The following is a 25,130-nucleotide window of genomic DNA, read 5'->3' on the forward strand; positions in this document are numbered from 1 at the left end:
GTAATGAACTCGTGGGTGCCCTTTGGCTTTGCCCTGCTGCGCAGTAAATCATCAGCCCAGTGGCAGAGATGGGGGCTCTGCACGAGTGACCACTGCTCGGAACCATGCCATCTGCTTTGAAATCCACACAAGAAATGTTGGTCCTTTTTTTTTTTTTTTTTTTTTGGTTCTTGATATGTCATCCTGGGGCCCACATTTCCGAGTAAAAATCAGTCTGAGACTCTCTCCCGAGGAGGAAGTGCCTTTTCCCGTGGTTCTTATGAATACAGTGGCAATCCAACAGGGCAGAACTTTGAGAAAATGGTAGAATTGTCATCACATCACTATTTAACCTTATTGGTGAAAAAAGAACATTTTTCACTGATGACTGCTACAAACTGCTTGATTCCACTCACACTGATGGATACTTTATTTTACCCCTGGGTAATCACTTAACCCAGCACTGTGCAATAGACACGTGCAAAGCTACATACGGAATTTCAGATTTTCTAGCAACCACATTGAAAAGAGAAAAAGAAACAAGTGAAATTAACTTTAATAATATATTTTACTTGGCCCAACATATGCAAAACGGTCTCATTTCAACATGTAATTGATAGAAAAATTGCTAAGGGGATATTTTACATCCTTTTTGTTTGTGTGCCCTGAGTTTTCCAAATCTGCTTTGTATTTTACTTACCACACCTCTCAATTCAAACCAGCCACATTTCAAATGCTCAGCAGCCACATGTGGCCAGTGGCTACCTTGGTGGACAGCACAGACTTAGCCCTTCTTTTTGTAGCTTTGTCATTCATAAATAGGAGGAACTTTTTCTTCTGTTTTGTTTTCTAATCAGTCATACCACAGATCATCTGGGTAAAAACACTCACTCCCTTAGTAATTAAAGATGATCTAACTGATGAGAACAGAGTTTAGGTAATATTTGAACACAAAGTCTAGAAGTTATGTTTTTATGTTGACTGCTGGCAATTTTAAACAGAGTACCATTATTTTTAATGTTTTACCTGCCTGAAAAAGAAAGAGATCTATTTAAAATGGAACACTTTATTTGATTCACTAACAATTAGGGTTCAGGGCTTTTCCCAACTTAATGAAATAATAATTGTAGATCCAATGAAGAAATAACTACTGAATCCTTAGGTTAGAAGCAGAACTAAGTGCTGGGCACATTCAGGATATCCTATACCACTGGGGAAAAGTATCAGAAGTCTTGGATTGGAGATGTGGCCCTACGTTTACAAGCACTAACTCCAGCACTGCTTAGGAAAGTGAATTCTGGCTCTAGCAAGTCCTAGCTGTGTGACTTTAGCAAGTTACTTAACTTCTCTGAGCCTCAGTATAATTATGGGAAAATAGAGAAAATCAGTGTTGATTCTTGAGTAAGTCCTTGGGAGAGTTAAATGCCAAATAGTGCCTGGCACAAAGAAGTGATCAAAAAGCATTAACTTTTAAATAGTGACTATCAATCATCAAACCCTGATTCAGAATTATGCTTTTCTTATATGCATATTGGAGGCAGGAGAGAACTAGGCCAAGCGGTAGAAGGTGGGTTCTGACGTCCCATGCCCAGCTAGCGCAGAGCTGCCAACTCAGGGTCTCACGTGACTCTGGAAAGCTGTGGGGCCTGGTGGAGCTGGAAGACAGGGAGGTCACACTCATCAAGTGACATGAAAGATTTGTAACAACAAGCTATTGCAACCAAGCAATTTACTATATGCTGCCATAAAAAAAGATGACCAAACTCTGTCATGTGAAAAGCAGAGATATTTCACTTTGAAAGAAAAAGCAACTGTGATAATAGAAAAAAAAAAAACACCCCAAAAACGAAAATATCTTTGTATCTTTTAGGACTAATTCTGTAACCTAAAGAAAAGGAAAAATGCTCTTTACTCAGGTCTTCCATTGCATTTTGCCTCGTGTGGTTTAAAGCATTATTGATGACATGTATGCTTTTAAATTTTAAAATGCTCTGATGTCATACAACACTTAAAACATAAGGACCATAAAAAAGGAGTTTAAGTTACTGATTAGTAATTGAGTCCTGGTTTGTTTCTCTTTCTAAGGATTTTTAATTTTGAAAATACCCCTATGATAAGGTTAATGTAAAGCTAGGTCTCTAAGGAAGAATATGACCATCCTTTATACTGCACAATTCTCTGCATGGTCCAATAGCCCATCTTTTTGAGGTTCAAGAATTATGAAATAATGTAGCTTGATACTGTGTGATCTCAGAAGCAGAAGCTATGTTGAAATGTGTAAGTTCTGAAGCAGACCAATATGTCAGCATTAGGATACCCAAAGAGTCTGAATTATTCTTTTACTTCTGATTTAAATTGGCTCACAGTGAAGATTTTGCTTTTTTCGTTCAGTAGCAGCCGTCTACTGGAAGAAAAAGCAAAAGGGTCTTTATCTTTCCAACAACAGCTGACCGCACTGCACATTTTAATAATCTAAAGAAATCAAGTGTATCCTTTGTTGGTTAAAACATGTTGACACTAAACAGAGAAGAGGTGGAGCTAGATGAGTTTTAGACTGTTGTTTCAATGTGATCGTAGTTTTCTCACAGAAATTCAGTTTCCAAGCAGTTTGTCTTTTCTATTGAAATATTGAATAGTAAGACCAGTTGGTGGTCCTGCTAGATTTTCTTCAACAGAATTCTACAGATAATTAAGGTTTTCTTAGTGAAATTAGAAAGGAGTGATACACAAGTTATTTTCGGAGAACTAAGTATAAACATCATATAAGGGATAAAATCACCATTTTATCACACCATTTTTGGAGATCTTTTTGTTACAGAAAACCCCAAATGTGCATAAAAGTAGTGAGAATAATAAAATAAACTCCCATACACTCATCCAATTTTGTTAAAAGCATTATTAGCATTTGCCAATTTTCTTTCATCCAACTTTCATCCAACACACCCACTCATTTTTTGTTTTGTTTTGTTTTAAAGACTTAATTTTTTGAGAGTAGTTTTAGATTCACAGAAATATTGAGAAGGTAGAGATTCCCATCTATTCTCTGTCCCCACACATGCACAGCCTCCCATATTATCAACATCCCCCAACCAGGTACTTTTCTTACCATTCATAAACCTACATTGACATATCATCATAATCATCCAAAGTTCACAATTTACATTAGGATTCCCCCTTCTCTCTTGCTCTCTCTCCTCTTTTCTTTCTTTCTTTTTTTTTTTTTTTGCTGGAATATTTTAATTTTTTAAATTCTTTTTTTGGAGAGGGGAGAGATAGTTAGATTTACTTACTTATTTATGTTTAGAGGAGGTACTGGGGATTGAACCCATGACTTTGTTTATGCTAAGCACACACTCTACCACTTGAGCTATACACTCCCCTGCTGCTGGAGTATTTTAAAGAAAGTCCCAAGTCTACATTTGTAAATAATTTGGTCTCTGTCCTAACAACAATGGGAGGCTAGAGTTTTTAGCCATGGTTATATTTGTGTTTTTAAAAAGATCTCACTGGCTGCTGTGTGGTGAAGAGAGTGGGGGCAGGGAGTCTGGGGGCAGGGAGTCCAGGGGAGGCAACCTCGGCAGCCCAGTGAGTGGCAGTCACGGTGGCAGTAGAGATGGGACAAAGCAGAACGAGCCTCAATCTGTTCAGAAGGCAAAATGGACAGGAGATGGGGAGACAGCGGGTGAGGAAGAGGAGATGACTTCTCCCTGCAATAGAAGGACTTTGGCTGTGACGAGAGAGAAACGATGGGGGGTGGGTGTGCTGAAGGGGATGTGGGGGAGAGGGAAAAAATGAACAGTAGTGTCTTCTGCATGGGAATAGCTGATAAAGACCCAGTGTAGAAGCCAAAGTTATAGTATGAGAATAAATGCATAGGATTCCTGAGAAGACAGGGGGAGTTCAAAGCACAGGTGAAGGATTTTAGGATGAAGGACTGATCAGAACAAGATAGAAGGAGGGTGGGTCTGGGTACTGGGGTTTTATGTTTGGTAGCTCCATTTAACATACTTACCATGGTACCATGTGGTTAAAAGTCATCATAGAGGCAAGTACCAAATCCAACAGGAGCATTGAGGAGGGAGCAATTCATTTTATAGCTTTCAGGAAATGTCAGTTTAAACCAAGAATTTTATTATTAATTTCAAACATTATCTAACAGTCACAGACTCAGAGTTAAATATAATATAAATGACCTTAGTGTTGACCTGGTCTAAGCTCTCACTGTACATAAAGAAAACAGACCAGAAAAAAAACCCCAAAGCCAAAAACAAAACAGGTGCTAGATTTGGACTAGGAACTTGGGGGTCCTACCTTCCAGTCTAGGGCTTTTTTCACTCTGCACTGTCTTCGTGGCACAGAGAAGCTATGGGGTCAAAAGAATCCAGTCTGGACTGGAAGACGCTAGGGTTGTGTTTAGAAACGATTCTTGGGCTTTGTTTCCTGTCAAAATGGCAGATTTTCTAGTTCTAGGGCTTCCATGGTGTCACGGTATAACAGTAAGCATTTAGCTCAGTTCTGTTCCGACTGACAGTGAAACAGTTACTGTGCATCTGAAGGAAAAACCCTTTTGTCTACAGAAATCCTGACCTTCTTGAAAAGCCATACCAAAAAATTGTACTTTTGAGGCTACTCAAAACAGAAGAAGTTGCAAATACTTTAATGAGGCCCAAAGAATCTGCAGACCATTTTAAAGTCTCTTGTTTTTATCCTAAATTAAATTCATAAATATTGAACCTTAGGATCCATAATCTGGTATAACATCAACATCTTCCTCTCTGAACAAGTCTCTAATTATTTTAATAATGACTATGCACTCATAAAAGAGGGTATTCTTCTTAAACAAGGAGCCACGGTAGCTGAGAGAGAAAATTAAGCCATTGGTTCATTTGAAGCACATAGAAAATACTTCCTGATAGGGGTTCCATTTGGAAGTGGATCACGGCAGATGTACAGAAGAAAAGGACTGTATGTGTTCACACAATGAGATTTTAAACAACTCTCCAAGAAGTAAAGAGATTTTATTACAGAGATTATTAGAGGAGACGAAACAAGTGTAATGTTAACAAAGAAAAAACAAAATAACATCCACAAAACATATTTTTGATATGTGGAGGAAATGGTATCGCCAGGAAAAAGTTCCGGGGGGTTATAAAGAAGAATGAAACAAGGGAATAAAAGTGAAAGTTATTTTTGGTAGAACATAAGAGACTGTATTTGGAATGATGAAGCGTTAAGTTTTTGTTACAAATTTTGTTAAGTCTGCTTCTAAAATATTTCCTTTTTTCCTGGTCAGTAAAGAATAAAAATAATGGTGAGTTGAGAGAATAAGAGGATTGTAAGGAAAGGTGAACCACTCAAGCATTAGACCCCAGCTCCGTGTCCACTGGTAAGGTGGGAGGGTTCTGTTAACGATATTTTAGTGGGGAGGGTATAGCTTAGTGGTAGAGTGTGTGCCTCACATGCACAAGGTCCTCAGTTCAATCCCCAGCACCTCCACTAAAAATTAAATAAAAAAGATTAACTACCCCCCAAAATATTTTAAAGTATATGAGCAACATCAAATTTAACAAATAATGGTGACAGTAAGGTCACTTGGTAATAGCAAATGAGAGGAAAGCCTTACTTCCACATATCTTAGGGCCATAATAGAAGGCTGGACTCTGACATGGGGTAAGCTAAAGAAAATGCAACACCAGATTCAGCTGGTGAGACTTTGAACATTGAAAACCTGACATGACATTGCAAGTAATGACCCTGATGTACAAAATCGATGTAAAAAGAATTAGTAAAGGTAGAATTGAATACTAAGTCATACATATCAACTAAAATCCACACATAATTCTTCTGACATCCTTTCATTTGTCTCTTCAGTCTATTCATTCACCCCACAGATAGAGAGAGGGGACACATTATGTCAGTTATTGTTCTAGGCACTGATGCAACAGAAAACAAAATTAGAAAAAAAAATTCCTGCCTTGATGGAGATTACATTTTAGTGGGTGAGACTATCAATAAACAAAATAAGTAAAAGATATAGTATATTAAATCGTGGTATTACAAACTACCCCGAAACTTCATAGCCTAAAATCATGATTTAGAATTTCTCAGAAGTCTGTGCTTCGAGGTGGCAGCTTTTTGCTGGTTTTAGTGGCTGTTCATCTGGGGTGTTGATAGTTGGCTGAGCTCAGCCGGGAGAGCTGGGAAGCCACTGGAAGCTTTTAGCAGAGGAATGCTGTGAGTAGATGGACGTTTTGACAGGATCTCAGGTGGAATTGGGCAAGGGTGAAAACACAATTATTTGTTTGTAAAAAGAAAATTTGGAATTGATGGCAGGAGCTCTGATGACAGGTCAGTGGAGGGCGTAAGAGGGTTTGCTCAGTAGCTGAATGTGGGGTGTGGCAGAAAGACAAAGGACAAGATCAACTCTTGGGTTTGGGCCAGGGTAACTGGAAGGATGAATTTCCTATAAACTCAGCTGGAAATCCTCTGGAGGAGCAGGTTTCAGGGACGATGCGGAACTCAGTCTTGTACCTGTAAAATTGGAACTGCCTATGGGACATCCAAATGCAGATTCTTAGTTAGTCTGCTGGATCTATGAGTAAGGAGTGCAGGGGAGGGGCCTGGGCTGGAGATATTCATTGGGAATCACCCAGCATATAAATGGCATTTACTTAAATCTGTGAGACTGGATGCAGCAAACGGGGTGAAAGCAGAGAAGGCTCAGGACTGAGCCTAGAGGTTAGGAGGTGAGAAGGGCAGCGAGGAAGAAGGAAAGACAGCAGAGGATGCTCTCCTAGGAGCCACGTGACAAAAGGGCATCCAGGAAGAGCGTGATCAGCTGTGACAAATGCTGCTGGTAGACCAAGTAGTATAAGGACTGAGAATTGACTGTCCTTGACAGTTTTATTTACTGGCTTTTTGTGAAGCTGAAAAGGAACATTAAATGGAATGGAAAAGGCTTATTTTACTTGTAAAAGTGGGTACAAATGAGACATTATATAGGGGGTGGATATAGCTCAGTGGTAGAGTGTGTGCTTAGTATGCACGAGGTCCTGGGTTCAATCCCCAGCACCTCCATCAAAACAGTAAATAAATAAAAAACCGAATTACCTCCTCCTGAAAAATTTAAATTGAAAATGAAAGGAATTTTTGGAGAAAAATGAGGATGGAGGTTGTTTTGCTGGTTGAATATCAGGGGGCAGAGGAAGAATTTCAGAGGCTGAGGAGGAGTGGGAGATAGAGGAATAAACGGGAATCTAAGGAACCATTTGGGATTAGATTTAAGGGAGTGCAAGGTAATCTGGGAAGCCTGGGCTTCTTGCTCTGACTAGGGATGGAGGGCTGGATGAGACTGCTGGTCTCAAAGCAGACGGTGGTGGCCAGACCCTGAGTTTTCCGGGCAGGGAGGTGTGCATGCAGGGTGCTGGAGCTGGAGCTCCCACTGGACCAGTGCAGCCAGAGTGGAGGGACGTATTATGCAGAGCCCTCGGGCCCCTCCTACCAGGTCCATGTAAGTGGAGCTGGCAGAGGGTTGGTCTGACCTGAGCTGGGAGGACCTGGGCATTTGCATGTGTTAGATGGTGGGTTTGAAGGCTGTGGTGGAGACCTCATAAGGACTTTAAGAGTAACTCCTTTGTCTTTGCATCTGTCTCAAGGACCTAACAGCAGGGCTGTGGTGGAGTTGGGGAGACTCAGCACTCCTAAACTTTATTAGGGTATCTGTATGCACTCACAAGACCTCAATTCTGGGCCATCTGTCTGAGACAAACCCAACACCACAGTCTCAGGGCTGTCAAGGGCTATTTTAAGCATTAGGTCTGGGAAAGACGCATATCCATACCTTTCATCCTTAAGAAGATCTAAGACTGTTGAAAAAGTTCAGAGTCTGTGTTGTTAGAGTCTAGAGCTCAGTGAAGAATTTCAGGCTACCCTAAAATTCCCATCTTATGATTGGGGGGCAGCTCCAAGATTTTGTACATTTAAAACCTGGAAAACATTCTAGAAGAGAGTTGGAATGAATAAAACATTTGCTGTTTAAAAGATTTTTCACTTCTTCCTTTACTCATTTCTTCTGCATTTGGATAAACTTCTTGAAAATGTAGCACTTCTAATGAATTCCAAGGAGCTTTCTCAGATTACCTCCACAGGGGACCAGAACAAGATGAGAAACACAATTATTTTGATTTGAGTGCTCTCTTGAAGAGTTGAACAATATGACAAATGGAACAACCATTAATGCATTTTCTTGCATTTTCCACTTAATGGCAAATATAAAAGGGTATTGGTTGTGATCTTAAATAATATGTTTCTCTTTTTAAAAAAAATCAGGTTTATTTTATACAAAGTAAAATTTGTAGATCTTTAAGTGTACAGTTTGAAGAGTTTTGACAAATGTATCAACTCTTGTAACCATCACCCAAGTCAATTTATAGAACATTTCTATCACTATGGAAAGCTTCTTGTGCTTTTGCCAGTTAATAGCCCAATTAGAGGCTTCCAGTCTTCTGATTTCTATCTCTGTAGGTTAGTTTTGTCTCTTCTTGAACTTCATAGGAACAGAATCATACAGTTTAGTACTCTATTATGCCTGGATTCTTTTGCTCAATATAATGTTTTGTGATTCAACCATGTTGTAGCATGTATCTGTTTTTCCTTTTCTTACTGCTATTCTATTCATTCCACTCTATGAATAGAACACTATTCTTCTGTTGATGGACATTAGGGTTATTTCTAGTTTGGGGCTATTATAAGTACAAAAAAAAGCATCTTTGAATATTCATCTATGTCTTTTTCTGGGCAGATTTTTTCATTTTTCTTGGGCAAATACCTAGGAATAGAATTGCTGGGTCATAGGGTAGATGCATATTTAACTTTTTATGATACTGACTTACTACTTTCCAAAGTGGCTGTTCCATTTTTCATTCCCACTAGCAATGCAGGAGAGTTCCAGAGCCTCCAAGTCTTCACCGAGACTTTGTGTTATCAGTCTTTTTAATTCGAGCTATTCTAAGGGGTGTGTAGAGATATTTCATTTTGATTTTAACTTGCATTTCTGATAAGGAATGTTAGGCACCTTATCATGTGCTAACTACCTATCTGAGGTGAATGAGCAGGGCCGTCTTAGATGTGGAGAAAGGTGATTGGAGGTAGGGAGAAGGTGAGGTCATTGGTGATCTGCACTGGTGTATCTGGTTAAATGCTTCTTCAGGGATGCAGGATCAAAAATGGAGGCACTTAGCATGATGGAAGAGTAGAGATTTTGGTCCTCTGACATCAAAAGATTATTCATGGGACACCTGTGTTGGCTCAGTTTTAAGATCAGTGGTCCTAACCAGTCTTAGCTGGCTTGAAGTGGACAAGAGCTGACTCCAAGTTCCTAGAAAACAACTTAAGCCTCTGTTAATAGCAACCCATAGTTCAGAGGTGTTATCCACAGGGGTCGTTAATGAGTTTTGTGATAGATGACCTAGGCTATGTGAAGCTTGGAGGGTGGACAGTTAAAAAAAAAAACCAGAAGAACTTAAAGCTAGCTTAATCAGTAAAAGCAGGTTACAAGCAGTGGGGTCTTAGCAAGCTTTTCCCTTATTTGTTGTTCTGTAAGACAAGCTCAAGAATTTCTGTTAGTCACCAGCTTCTGTGACCCCACAGGGCATCGTTTCACAGGGAGCAGCAACTCCCCAAGTATAAACAATTGTTATTTGTTAACACGAATTGTGGCAGATAATATAGGTTGATTCATTCAATGCCTATTCCCAATAACTGTTCCTCTTTGTGTGTCTACAATACAAGCTGGGAAGCCAAACTTCATCTCCCTTTCCCTTTGCATCTGGAAGGGGCTCTGTGACATAACTCTGGCCAAGGGTAATAGACTAAAGACATTGGGAAGGGCAGCCCTTCCCAAGTCAAAATCAAAGTCTTGCTAAAGGAAAAAAAAATCTGGGAGGTGGGGATGAGTATAGCTCAGTGGTAGAGCACATGCTTAGCATGCACGAGGTCTTGTGTTCTATCTCCAGTACCTCAATTTAAAATAAATAAAATTTAAAGGAAGAAGAAAAACCTTTTGCCCCTTTTATTTCTCCAAGAATGTAAATATGAGGCATGAAAATACAGCAGCCATCTTGGGGCCATGAGGGAGAGGTGTGAGAATGAGACGTCAAAATGAAGACGTAACAGAAAGGAGAGAGCCTGGTGCCTAATGGCACCACTGACCATTGTACTAGCCCTGGACTTCCTACCTCTCGGCTTCTTATTGTGTGAGACAATCGTCTCCTATCTTTTTAAGCCAATGTGCTCAGGTTGTCTGATATTCGCTGCCAAATCTATTGCTAGCTGATATTCTAGTATTTACAAGAAGATACTATATCTAACATGAAATTATTTATGTTATGCACTATTATCTCTTTATTGAATCTGACTTTATTTATTAAGGATATAACTGATTTTTAAAAAAACTCCAAGTATTGAGACATAATTACACTTTTACATGAACAGAAGGGTTTAACATTTTCCACCATATTATTGACTCTAGGAACCAAATTTTTAAAAATTGACAAATCTAGTAATAGCCTGCTCCAATACTGTTTTAACATTTGTGAAAAATGTACCAGACATTTTAATATTTTCCTTTTTAAACCAATGATTTCTTTATATGCTCCTACTCTTTTAAAATGAACAGATAGTTGGGAGAAGGGTATAGCTCAAGTGGTAGAGCACATGCTCAGCACCCAAGAGATCCTGGGTTCAATCCCCACTACGTCCTCCAAGCGGAGATCAGTGAAGAAGCCTAATTACCTCCCCCTCAGAAAACAAACAATATAAGTAAAATGAACAGATAATCCCTTTTCAGCCTATGAATATTTGGATTTTTTTCTTTTAATTTTATTGAAGTGTAATTGATGTACAATATTATGTGTTACAGGTGTACCCCATAGTGATTCAGTTTTTAAAGGTTATACTCCAATTATAGTTATTATAAAATATTGGCTATATTCCCTGTGTTGTACAATATATCCTTATAGCTTATTTTATACATAATAGTTTGTACCTCTTATGAACATTTGAATTTAGATCAGCTATGACAGCAGTATACTAAAGCACAATAAAATGGTACAAAGTACAGTAAAATGGTATAGGACATAATGAACTGGCTTGGCCAGTAGTTGAAAACACAGCACATACAGCTCTGAAATGCAGCTACGAATAAGAAATATGTGTGTAGCGTCACAGAACTGAAAGTGGAAAAATGTGAACAAACTTTAGAAAAGCAACTTTGAAAAAAAACAGAAAAGAAACATTGGAGAAAAACATACTCAATTAAGATATTCTATTGAGACAGTATAAGCTAGTGGTGAAGAACACAGATTGTAGAACCTGTCTGCCTGAATTCACATCCTGCTTTTTGTTTACTAGTTTTGTAAAGTTAGGCAGGTGTCTGAACTTGGGCGATCTTAACAAAATACCACAGGCCGGGTGGCTTCAACAACAGAAATGTATTTTCTCGCAGTTCTAGAGGCTGGAAAGTCTAAAATCAAGGTGACATCAGGGTCAGTGTCTAGGGAAGACTCTCCTGTGCTGCAGATGCTATATCGCTGTATCCTCACATGGCCTTTTCTCACTGCATTTGGGGGTGTGGAGTGGAGGGGGGACAGAGAGAGATCTCTTCCTCTTCTTGTAAGCCCATCAATCCTATAGGATTAGGACATTTAAATTAATTTTGGGGGGACACAATTTAGTCCACAGCAGCAGCTTACTTTACCTTTTTTTTTTTTTAATTTATTACTTTTATTTATTTATTTTTTTTTGAGGAGAGGGAGAGATAATTAGGTTTATTTATTTATATTTATTTATTTTAATGGAGGTACTGGGGATTGAACCCAGGACCTCATACATACTAAGCACACACTCTACCACTGAGCTATGCCCTCCCCCTACTTAACCTTTTAGTGTCTATGTTTCCTTAGCTGTAAAAAGAGTTAATGATAATGGCAAAGGATTTTTGTGAGGATTAAATGAATTAATATTTGTAAAGCCCTTAGAAGAGAATTTGGCACATAGTATTATACAAATTTTATTGTTGCTACTGACCATATTTTAGTAAGTTTCTAATAGGGAATTCCAACTTCTCAAAAATGTTATTAAAAGGTACACACATTAACATTAACCAAGATTTCTCAACCTCAGTGCTATTGATATTTTGGGCCCAATAATTCTTTGTTGTAAGGGACTGTCCTGTGCACTGTGGGATGTTTAGCAGCATCCCGACTTCCACCTGCTAGATCCCGGGAGCACCCCTGTCGCTAGTTGTGAGAACCACAAGTGTCTCCAGACATTGCCAAATGTCCCCTGCAGGGCAAAATCACCCCTGATTGAGACCCACTGCTATAAATCTATCCAGGACACAAAAGCAGCTACATGAATTTATAGTTTAAAATTTTGTCATTTTTCATAGTAAAAATCTTACGGTTACTGGGGGAAAGGGGCTGGGAGGGGATACATTTGGGAGTTTGAGATTTGCAAATGTTAGCCACTACATATAAAAACAGATTTTTAAAAGTTTCTTCTGTACAGCATAGGGAACTATATTCAATATCTTGTAATAACCTTGAATGAAAAAGAATATGAAAACGAATATATGTATGTATATGCATGACTGGAACATTGTGCTGTACACCAGAAGTTGACACATTATAACTGACTGTACTTCAATTAAAAAATTAAAATAAAAAAATAAAAAACAGAACAAAAAAATTGTCATTTTGAAAATATAAGAAGTTCTTACAAAACTTTAGGAAACTACGTCAACAATCTTTTTTAATACTTAATACAGGGTTGTCTCATATAATTTCAAATCTCTGTATTTGAGTTTTCCTCCCCGAGGTGCAATACATTGACCAGCTTAAGTTTTAAAATGTTTAATTCTTCTTATTTGTCAAGGATAAGATTTAATTAAAATAAGTAAAATAAGGCTCATATTCAACATTCTAGTTTCCAGAGATAATCTTTTAAAGGAAAGGTGGAAGGTCACTTAAAGCAGAATTTGATGTACCTAAGGCTCCCATGATTCCTTAATTCTGATAGAATAGACCTTATAAACTGATGATCTACACCAGCACTGTCCACCAGAAATTTTTTCCACGAGGGAAATGTTCTGTTTGTGATATCCAATGTGGAAGCCACATCCACATTGACTACTGGCCACTTGAAATGTGGCTAGTGTAACTGAGGGACTGAATTTTATTTATTTTATTTATTTGTTTTTTAATGGAGGTACTGGGGATTGAACCCAGGGCTTCGTTCATGTTAAGCACGCACTCTACCGCTGAGCTATTCCCCACCCCCTGGACTGAATTTTAAATTTTATTTTAATTAATTTAAATTTAAAATTAAATTTAAATAGACACACGTGGCTAGAAGCTAAACTATGAAATAACACAGATCTGTACCCTTCAAGAAAGAAGAGATTTTATACGTTATTTTATTCCTTAAGGAAGTATTTTTATATGGGCAGGCTCCCCTCTCCCTTTTCCCTACACAGACAGATACCACCAGGGAAACATGAGGGTGTGTGGAGTGAAGTTGGAACTGAAGGCAAGGTAGGTAGGCAAGCAAGGGGAAGCGATGTGAACAACTATTACAAGGGGATGCCTGCTCTCTCCATAGAAATGCTATGGGGCTCATGTATACCACAGGCCGTTAGATAAAATAGAAATGGGTTTTCATAAACCACACAAGAAACGGTCCTCTTAGTCATATATAGTCATCTCTCAGTATCCAGGGGCATTGGTTCCAGGACCCTTGCCTGACACCAAAATTTGGGGATGCTCAGGTCCCTAATATAAAGTGGTGTGGTATTTGCACTTAACCTACACACATTCTCCCCATACTTAAAATCATCTCTAGATTACTTATGCTACCTGATACAAAGTAAATGCTTTGTAAATAGATGCCAGCACTTGGCAAATTCAAGTTTCGCTTTTTGGAACTTTCTGTAACTTTTTTTTTTTTTTTTGAGAATATGTTTGGCTCAGTAGGTTGAATCCACTGTGTGGAAGCAGCAGACCCGGGGGCTGACTGTACTGTATTTGCTGCAAGTGAATGTAATCTGTCCCTTCTGCTGCCCAGAGCACTCACCGTGTGTTTCTGAGAAGCTTCACTACATTACACTTTACAATTCTGTTGTAAACCTAAAATTCCCTAACAGGCCCTGCCATCTCTGAAGATAGAAAACTTACATGTATTCAAATTCCTTCTACTGTCATAGCAAGCAATAAATAATATAATTTTATTATAAATATGTAATAAATATGTATTATAAATATATAATCTTTATAAAAGTAGAAAAAGCAGGGCAGGAGTAGCACTGCAGGGGTTAATTTACGATAAAAGTCTAAGAATTGCTACCAAAGAGGTAGATGATGATTACTTTCTACCAACCATGCAAAGCTTGTTCTATGCTATGTATTTTTTTTATTGATATATAGTTGATTTACAATGCTGTGTTAATTTTTGGTGTACTGCATAGTGATTCACATATATATACACACATACATATACATATATATATATACACACACAACCTTTTCATATTCTTTTGTGTCATAGGCCATTGCAAGGTATTGAATAGAGTTCCTTGTGCTATACAGTAGGACCTTGTTGTTTATCTATTTTATATATAGTAGTTTTTATGTGCTAATCTCAAACTCTTAATTTATCCCTCCCCCTCTTTTCCCTTTGGTAACCATAATTCTATTTTCAATGTTGGTTAGTCTGTCTCTGTTTTGTAAATAAGTTCATTTGTGTCATTTTTAAAGATTCCACATATAAGTGGTATCATGTGATATTTGCCTTGCTCTATCTGACTTACTTCACTTAGTATGATAATCTCTAGGTCCATCCATGTTGCTGCAGATGGCAATATTTCATTCTTTTTTATGGCTGAGTAATATTCCTGTGTGTGTGTGTGTGTGTGTGTGTGTGTGTGTGTGTGTGTGTGTGTACACCACATCTTCTTTATCCATTTATCTGTCGATGGACATTTGGGTTGCTTCCATGTCTTGGCTATTGTAAATAGTGCTGCCATTAACATTGGGGGTGCATGTTTCTTTTCAAATTGGAGTTTTCTCTGGATATATGCCCAACAGTGGGAGTGCTAGATCATATGGTAACTCTATTTTTAGCTTTTTAAGGAATCTCCATACTTTTTTCCAAGATAGGAGATTAATTGTAAAGCGTATTCCTTACTACTCTGAAAGTCTATGAAGATGAAAACTGAGTGCTTTTAAAAAAAAGATTGCTTTTCTAAACCATGTGGATATCCCCAAAATCAAGTGGTCAAAAAATGTACTCCTATATTCATATCTGCAAGATCTGATGAAATATTTCTACTAAGATGGGAAACCTAAAATTAAAAAGAGCTCAACATTTATAAAATCTTTTCTTAATTGTGTTGAGTGAATGATTAGAAAAAAATGTTAACAGATGAGTGGAATAATGTAAAGATGGCAAAAGAGGAACTTTCATGTGCGCATTTCTCATGTATTTTGTTATAGCACTCAAACGTCCAATATAAAATAGCTTAAAACTTGTTTGTACTTTAATTCCAATTTTCCTTATATCTAAATTGGTAACATTTTCTTTAAGTACTTTTTTATTTTTTGAACAAGGGCTTTCTAAAGTAAACATGGACATTTGCTCATTTTCTTTTCAGAGCATTACCCAAAGTCAGCCCGTGGCAATAATCTAAAAAAGCAACAAAGCATTTTTTTAATAGTTACCTTTCTTATCCGATGTCTACTAAACTTCTAAAGGAACACTTACAATTTTTTTCTGATCCTAAATGCTTTTACATTAGCTTCAGTTATGTAAAACAATTTTAGGCTTATTCTTTAAGCCTAGAGGACTGTCAGGCGAATATTCACCATCACATAAGTGTCCTAGGTATTAAACACTAAATAGTTGTTTACATCTCTAGAGAAAAGTGCACCGATCAGTGAGAGTTGGCTCCATGAACTCTTCTTTTTAGGATAGCAGCTATTCAAAATTCTAAACCCTTTATACTTAAAAAAAAATTATTCTGTGTGTCATTTTGAGATACTTCTGGGAGACTGGGAGATCATGGCAGTGAAGTATTCATTATAATTCCATGTACAATCACTTAAACTATTGCCCCACCCCCACCCCCAGCCAATGCTACCTCTAAAGGGGATGTTTCAGAAATGAGTTTTCTGGGGATAGCACAAAGATTGATGGTGCCACTGGTGTTTGTGGGGTGGAGGCCAGGGAAGTTTGATGTCTTGTAGTGTGGGACAGTCTCACATGACGAGACAGTTCAGCATCCTGTATGACTTCTGAATATCCACTTATGCAGTAGAAAAATCTGTTTATTATCTGAAACTAGAAACTGACTTTTTATATATAAACACAAAGTAGATTTTTGCCCAGCTTTAAAATTCACTGCAGTTTCCAAATATGCAACTAAAATGTAAATCAACTTTGGACATTTGTTTTGTTTGGAACTTTACTAGCACAATTCACCATTTTGGGGGGAAAGTCTTATCAATGGAAATACTCCTCATGTTTGAGTCCCAACAGTCTACATTGTTGCTGCCTTTGTGTAGTGATTACGCACACCACACCCCACCCCCCAACACCCCTACTGATCAGCCCACTTCATTATGTCTTCTGGTGTAATTGCGCCCAAGCATTTACACACTGAAATACAAATAAATTAGAAATTCCTTTCATTTCTAATGTTACAAATGTTATCATTATATATTTTAATTATGTGTGGAGACATTTATGAATTTCACTTCAGGATAAAAGGGATATATTTTTTATAAAAAGGAAGTAATGGGTTTGGTAGGGTGAGATTTACTTACACTGTCAGCTGTAATACAAGAATGCAACTTGCATAGAAAAAAAATTAAATAGCCAAAGATGACAAACGTCTGTTTCCAATACACTAGTGAAGTAAAACTCAACATTGTTTAATCAAATGGAAAGAAAAACCTGTCCAATGCTTAACTTTTGCACTGGAACTCCTGAATGTCACACCTGTGTTCTGATGAAACAACATGAACTAAACGTCAGACGGCTGTGCAGAGGACCTAGTGTCATCCCAGGATGGGTAGGATCAGCGCCGCTTTGTCCCAGTCCCTCCTCCTCTTCTACCCTGAGATGCTGATGTGCAGTAGAAACAGAGCTTGTTAGGTGGTGGGCCTGTGGTCTTGCTGTGTGGAAATCAACTTACTACCACCATCCTCCACATTTCATTTATATACTGTCATACTGACCAAAATAACTCAACATTCTTACTGTCCCTCTCTTCACTGCAAAGCAAATATTTGGTTCACAATTTATAGATACAACCTTTGAAAAAGGTCAAGGAGCTGCTAAAATAGTTTATTGCGTGAGAAACACAAATGGTCAAATGTATTTGTTTATTGTAATTAATTCTTTAAGTAGACTGAAAAGATATGGCAAAAATTTACAAGAAATCTGATTAATAAATAGTAGTCAAATGAATGCAGACAGAATTCTAATTTTTACTTTAATTATTACATTTTTAACATTCTTTTATGTATCCACCTTCTTCCTTAGATTTAGAAAGACTCAGACTGGCAAACTCTGAAACTGTAGGAGTGAATGGTTAAGATTTTAGTTTTTTAAATGCATAGCAGTAGCCTCTATTATAGAAAAATTCAAAATGGACTTGCAGTCCATAAATTGTTCCAAGATAACCTCAACTGAATGTGAATCAGTTTGATAAAATTTAAGTATTTTTTCAAACTTATGTTTCCAGGTAATAAAGTTTTATTATTATCAGTGAAAGAGTATATGAATATTTTTAAAAAGTAAACAAAAGCATTTACTTGACAAATTAGTTTATTAATAACTCTACGGCTGTGCATAAAATTGCAATAATGATCATTCAAATGAGGTAAACAGAATAAGCCATTTATTAGAACACTGTGTGATAAAATAAACTTTTTCACCCAATACTACAATGGTAAACATTTTCCCCTCATTAACATTCCACCTAAAACAGTTAAATTACAACCCAATCGGACCAGAACTTGAAAATACTCCTCATTTACTATTCAATGATTGAATGGTGAGGCGAATGCAGATCTGTTTTCTTGATAAGTCAAAGGTAGAAGATGATAACCTAAGAGACAACAGAAACCCCACACACTCAAAGGTTAAATTTTATTCACTGGTCCAAACTTAAAATTCTCATTGTATCAAAAAAGGTTTCATGAATCATCCCCTTCCCTGCCAAAAATAAATATCAGGAACAGATTAAGGATAAGAATTGAGTTTTAAACTGCACTTTATTTGTTAGTATAAGGTTGTCATTTTTTAAACTGAACCACCATAAGCATGCAAAAAGTTCTGTTCTGAACAGAACTGCTTCCACAGCCCCTTGGATATGAGTACATAGATTATAAAGGTCGTTCAATTTTTAGTCCTCTCCTTTTTAGCACTTCTAAGCAGTGTGTGAGACACATACCACAGAGGTAGGAAAGACCATCTTTAATAAATTATCTTCTTAATTGTAGAGAATTTCTGAAAATAAAACTGAAAAAGGCTAAACCATGCCTTTGATGAGTCCTAGAAGACCACAGATCCATCTCCTCCTAATCGAAGAATTAGTCCCCTGGAGAGTTCCAGCCTTTGTAGGGCACTTGATAGCAAGAACCCCCAGGTCTCTGAACAACTGCACGAAGAGAACCTTCCACCGCTCTCACTTGCCGATTCTCTGGACCACCCAGTCCTGCTGGCAGAGAGGGCAGCGATTGTTCTGTTTCACCCACAGGGACATGCAACAGTTGTGGAAGGAATGGTTACATTCTCCCCAGACCACTGAAAGAAGGAAAAAGAGTATTTGACATTACACATTTCAACGTAAATGGCTGAACTCAAAATTCTAGCTTACTATTATGTAATAATTATGGTTCATAATCTTGAATAAAGATGGTTAATTAGTCAAAATAATTTTTTCTTGCTTTAAAGAAATAGAAACTTACATTTGTAAATTACACTTAAGAAATGAGATAAGGCACTGTGGGAACTTTCCAGCACTGTTTAGAATCTGTGGGTGATGTGGTGGCCCCGAGTTCTTACATAGTTCCACATGCTGCCTTTCTTAAGTTAGGAGATTAAAAGACTTGAGTCTTCCTTTGATCCCAGACCATCTCAGTCACGCAATAACCTTGGAGACCTTTTAGGGTTTATTTTATTGAAAAACATCCTCCTGATTTTTATTTACCAAGATAATGACTTTTAAATGTTTTCAGCTCATAATAGGCTATTATATAAATAGATGACATGCTTCTAAACATTATTAGTTGTACATCTACTGAGTTGTTTTCTAGAAGTGCTGATGAACTGTGTTAAGTCATCCATAAGCAGTGTAATTGTACATGTGACAAGCAGAATGGAACTTTCAAAGTGGCTGGCTTTGAAAGAGAGGTCTCACTCAAGAGAAGAGGGGTCTCTCTGTGATCAAAGAAAGCTGGTCTATAGCTCACAATTCCCAAATTAATATTTTTTTAAAACAAACAGCAAGAAAGAAAAATTTTAAACCAAGGGAAATCACCCACAATCTGGAATACAATCTCAAACATGGGCTTCATTTGTCCCTTACTTGACCAACTGAGCTTTAAGAGAACAACGATAGAAATAGGGGAAAAGAAAAAAAAAGAAAGAAAAAAGGAAAAAAACACCCTTCTTATGAAAATTGGCTGTGGGGGTAGGAAGCAATGGGGGCTCATTTTAAATCTTCCTGGAGGAAGAAACAGGATTTGATCAAAACTACATAAATCATTAAGAAGCTGTATGTAAACCACACAAGTACAAAGTTACCCTTTTATTCCAGGAAAACCTTTAAACACTTTTATATAGTAATCTAGAGCTGATGACCTCAAGAACTAGGACATAAAAACCTTTGAATTGCTTAAAATATTTACCTTAAGACAACTTTTATAGTCCAGCCTGTAAGTAAACTTTAATAGATTTCTATCTGTAAACTACATTCCAAGAAAAAACTTGCAATTTAGTATTGTTTCTACTTTAGTACAAAAATTAAATACTGGATCATAGAAGGGTATTGAACATTGAAATGCTTTGTTAGAATAGTCTTAACTGATGAAAAACTGACCTGTAACATACTCAAAATTTAAAGAATGTTCTGGCAAATTCCTTATTTTATAATTTTCTTAAGACTTATTTCCTTCTTTGATTATCAGAATGTTTACCACACCTATGTCTAGAATATATAACCAATTCTTCTTACAAGTAATTAAAGGACTTGGAGATTAACTCCATTAAAGCCTTTTGACAACCAATACATTTTATATTAATAATGGATCACTGCTTTACATTTATTTTTGTGTATTGATAAAGTCAATCTTAATTGCAAATGCAAACATCCCCACTGAGAGAAAGCCTTTAGTTGAAAAAGCAAGAGAACAAAATTACAACATACCAACACAATCCTCTTGTTTGTTTTCAGCTTGACATCTAAGACAGGCATCTAAAAGTAAACAAATAGCAATTCTCATTTTGATGCTCAGAATGCAATTTTTAAAGCCCATACACTTCAAAGTCAAACAAAGGCCCAAAGGGTTAGAGATGTAGATGAAAAGACTCATACTATTAATTTCTCATCCGAACATAACTGCTCAAAGATAAATAAAGTATCAGGCACTCTACTAATTTACTTATGACCAGAAGCCAATTTCACAAAGGTTACTGACCCTGTATTTTTATATCCTTGGATGAAAAGATGGCCTGACAGTGGATGTTACCACCAGAGAAAAATTCGCTATACTCCATTGTATCAGAAGTTGTTACAAGCTCACTGGGCATGTTCACACAGGTCAACCTTATGGGTAGTTTATTTTCAAGACACTCTTTTAAATAAGCCATGCATATATACTGGTGTTTGCTTATACATACATACAACCTCTATAAGGATACCAAAAAACTAATAATAAAATTTACCCAGGAGGGGATGAAATGGAAAGGAGTATACTTTCTCAGATTTTTAAATTATGTGACTGTATAATCTACATAAAAATTAAATGTAAGAAACTCTAAACACTAGGTTCTCTCTCTCTTTCTTATTTTCAGGAAATGCTCCCTTTACAAATAAGTCTGAGCTCAAAGCATTTACCCAACAACGGTAAAGTACTTTAATAAACTACTTGGGAGTTAACAGTAGGAATGGGAACCAAAAGGGTATACTGGAAGTTTTCAAAATTCAATCTATACTACTATTTGTTTGATGAAGGAGGTAATACAGAATATTTTAGGAACCAATGAAATAGATTCATTCACTTGCTGGAAGGAGTCAAAGCTGGGTAAAAGGAAGTTCAAACTAACAGAAAAAAGAAGTTTTTAACATAAATTGGAGAAAAATAATTCTGTAAAAATAGAAATGGTGGAGTTGAAGCCTGCTTCTCTTCTTACACTGGATTGTGCACAGGCATTTGTTTGCTCCTCTCTGCATGCTCTCACCCTTAAAAAAAACACACCACCCTGGCCTCTTCAGTGTGGATTAAAAACAACCACTGCCTCCTGAGGCTTTCTTCAATTCCACAATTACTGAATATCTACTCTGTGCAGAGTTATGCACTGGGGACACCAAAATGACTGAGTCTGGGTCCCTGGTCCCAAGAGCAAACGGGGAGGGAGACAGGCAAACTACTAACAATCATAAGGATGATGATGTAAGCGTGAAGACATGGCTCTGGTTCTGGGCAATCACAGAATTAGAGTTCATGGAGCCCAGCTGCCTCTTTTACAAATTAGAAACACAAGGCTCCAAAAGGTTATGTCAAATGTCCAAGCTAACATGCAGCTGTGGACGGCTACGCCGGCTCTCTATCACACGACAGTTCAGCCAACTTACTCCCCTCCCCGCGTCCTCATCAGTGCTTGCTCGCCATCTGCTCCTTTCAGAATGAAGGGAGAAGAGTGAGCTGACAGGCAAATCTTAGATCAAGAAGTCATAACAAATTATGTAAGTGTATGAGATGAGTTTCAAATATTGAGGAAATGGGATTACATGGGCTCTTTGTAGAATCTAGAAATCTCTGAATTATGCTCATATCTTTTAGATTCATTATCAAAAACTGACCTAAATGGATAAAAAATCCCTAAAGTTTCATATAAAAGAAAACATTTTCTTTTAATGATGTTCCAATTATCTACAACAGCATATTTCTAAGGAGTACAATAATAGTAATATCTTTTAGAATGATGCTAGGGTATGGACTGGGAAGTCTAAAAAACAAACTTCCTTCTGCTGTCACCTGACCACTAAGTGGATTTTAACACCTCATAAACAAAATACAGAGGTCTAGTTCAGAATACTTTCCTGAACCAAAGTACAGCTGTTGTAAATCTGCAACATTAATCCACAGTAGAAGAATACTTGCTATAATTAGAAAGTTAATGTGAATGTGTCATTTATAGCCCATACTTTGACTTACTTGAAATAGCCCAGTAAGGTTTATTTGTTTCAAAATCTCAATCATTATTTTAAATTCTGCATTTCTACTTACTATTTAAAAATTTTTATTTGGGGAGAAAGAAAAAATGCCCTTTTAGGAATTTTTTTTTTTTTAACTAAGGGAAATCTAGGGGATAAAATTTTTTAACAGTTTGTTTTACAAAAGAACAGAAGTTGCCACTCAAACTAGAAACTATGATCCTAGCTTTTAAGCAAGGGGTAGGGTAAGGGGACTGTATAGCAAGCCAATAAAGTTAGGTACTTTTAAAGCCTAATCTGCAAATAAGTGCAGTCATGCCTTATAAGTTGGCCATGTCTGAAATCAAATTCTTTTAAGAGTGAAAAATAAAAAATATTTGAATCCCATTGTTATAAATTCTCTTTAAAATAAGTCCTTATGAATGAAAAGAGCATACTACAGAGAGGGTAAATTAAGAAATCTCTTGATTCTGGCAGGTTTGCATTTTCATTCTTCAAGAAGGGAGAGCAATTTTTAAGTTATTTTTTCCAATTCTCTCACTTTTCAGTGCCAGACGTAAAGTTTTCAAACTATATAAACCTCAGTGTTCTCTAACTACCCTCAAGAACAACATTTGAGATGCTGAGAGTAGTTTTAAATGCCCTATTTAAAAACATAATGTACATTTAAACAGCACTTCTTTTCCAAGGTGGTCTGAGATCTTAAGACAGAAACCATATAAAACATAATGGGATGAAGCTGTTCTGAAAAGTTTCACTTGGTCCAATATTTTTATTAAAATAAAAAATCATAGAAGTAAGACTTATTTATTTGTAAAAGAGGGTTCTTCAGAAAGGTCTGACTTCAGGGCACTATCTTTTCCAGGAAATGGCATCTATGACATGGAGAGGCCAGGAAGGAGATGAAGTTTTATGTTTCACAATCAAGGGTTTACATTCTTCCCCTTCAAGCCGAGCGACTGCCACCTGACCAGTCTTGAATCATCCAGATTTAAAAGCCAGCAGAACAACAGTAGCTAATCCAGAAAGGACACTGCTAGGAACACTTCTTCCCTGCACCTCTCCAGAGCACGACTAAGGGCCGTTTTGGTGGACGATGATTCCAGAGCATCACCAGAACCATCACAGTGACCCGCTGACTCAGGGTCTTGACCCTGACCTCCCTGCTGTTTGCTTTTAGAAAAGGGTGCCGGGGCTGGTCACACAAACCGAAGTGGTTCCTCCCCGCTCCCATCAAATCTACTTTTATTATCTTGTTCGCACCCATTACTACTTGAAATTTCCTTGGTTAACTGCCCTGCTTACCACCCGTTTCTCTCCCCAAAATAACAGTCTCCGGCGCTGGACGCCTGCTAAAAGACCCCAGGGCCCCAAGGCGGCGGCCGCAGCCCTCCAACCAGCTGCAACACCGGCGTAACCGCCGGTTCCCCAGGCGCCGAGGCAGGGCAACCCCGCCCCGACTCGCCCGGGAACAGTCTCTCCGAGGCTTGGTCCGTTCCCCAAGCCCGGAGCCGGGCCCTCGGAGGCCGCAGCGCGGCCGGGGCCTCGCGTGCAGCGCTTACCCATCACCTGGACCCTGCAGATGGCGCATGTATCGCACTCCACGTCCCAGCTCCACATGGCCACCGCGTTCCACTTCTTGAGAGAGAACATTTTGTCTCCCCCCGACTTGGATCCTGAGCTCCCGGAGTGAGAGGACAGGGCGCACGGCTCCTCGCCGTCTTCCACGTCGGCCATGGCGGCGGCGCGGGGCCGGCGGCGGAGACGTTGGGTCGCGGGAGGCGGGCGGCTATGGCGGCTATGGCGGCTCCGTGGGGCCGTCTGACGTGCCACAGCGCCGCCCGCAGGCCGCGGGCCATCGCAGGGCCTACGACGGGGGCCGCCGGCGATTGGCTGACGCGGCCCAGTGACGTCACCTTACGCCCGCGCCCTCTGCATCCCGGCCTCCCCGCGCCCTCGCGCCCCCCTCAACCCCGCGCCTCCGGGGTTGGCCAAGCACGAGGGCCGAGGCCTCGGGGTCCACTCCATGACGAGGGCTGGGCGCCTTTCGGTGCGAGGCTATACTGTGCAGGAAGCACGTGTCCTGCTTTATGCCTTTGTGACACTTACTACTCTCGAAGTTGTCTTGATATTTGTTTGCCTCATTCCTCCCAAATGTAAACGCCGTCGGAGCAGGGACCCTGTGTGATTTGTCCTTGGTATGTAAAAATGCCCGGCCTCAGGAGGGGCAGTTACTTGTTGAGTGAATGAATGACTTTGGGACCTTATAGAAGTCTGGTTCAGAGGTTCTCAAAAGTTTTTGGTCTCAGGACCCCTTTACACTTAAAGATTATTAAGACATTTTGTTTTCGAAGGATGGAGATATATATATGTATATATATATGAAATATGTGTGTGTACATATATACATACACACATGTATTTACTTTTTAAGAAAACTGGAAAAAATTTAAATGTATTAATTAACTTAAAAATAACTGATAAACTCATTCATTACAAGTTATTAGAACAAAGCTATCACATACTGTGTAGGTTCTGTAAAACTCCACAGTACACTCACGAGAGAGTGAAAAGCTGTGAATGTTGTTATGCAAATAGTTTTGACCTTGTCCGTCCCCTGAAAAGTTACCGGGAACCCTGGGGACCACAGTCT

The 25,130-nt window shown here is 38.3% G+C and overlaps 1 protein-coding gene across 2 annotated transcripts; it reads right to left on the reverse strand.

Annotated features, from left to right (window-relative positions):
• Window positions 1-17,844: 17,844 nt before the first annotated feature.
• On the reverse strand, window positions 17,845-24,360 carry RNF7 (ring finger protein 7). 2 transcript variants are annotated; one of them, XM_006190557.3, is made up of 3 exons: window positions 24,040-24,360; window positions 20,468-20,515; window positions 17,845-18,843 (listed from the first exon to the last, which is right to left on the reverse strand). In XM_006190557.3, exons 1-3 carry the CDS (start codon window positions 24,212-24,214, stop codon window positions 18,725-18,727), a joined length of 342 nt encoding a protein of 113 aa, XP_006190619.2. In that variant the 5' UTR covers window positions 24,215-24,360; the 3' UTR covers window positions 17,845-18,724. The 2 variants fall into 2 exon arrangements, with proteins under 2 accessions (XP_006190619.2, XP_032343170.1); XM_032487279.1 differs by having other exon boundaries at window positions 24,047-24,306.
• Window positions 24,361-25,130: the final 770 nt, after the last annotated feature.

Source organism: Camelus ferus, chromosome 1 (assembly GCF_009834535.1).
Source record: "Camelus ferus isolate YT-003-E chromosome 1, BCGSAC_Cfer_1.0, whole genome shotgun sequence".
NCBI classification, from domain to species: domain Eukaryota; kingdom Metazoa; phylum Chordata; class Mammalia; order Artiodactyla; family Camelidae; genus Camelus; species Camelus ferus.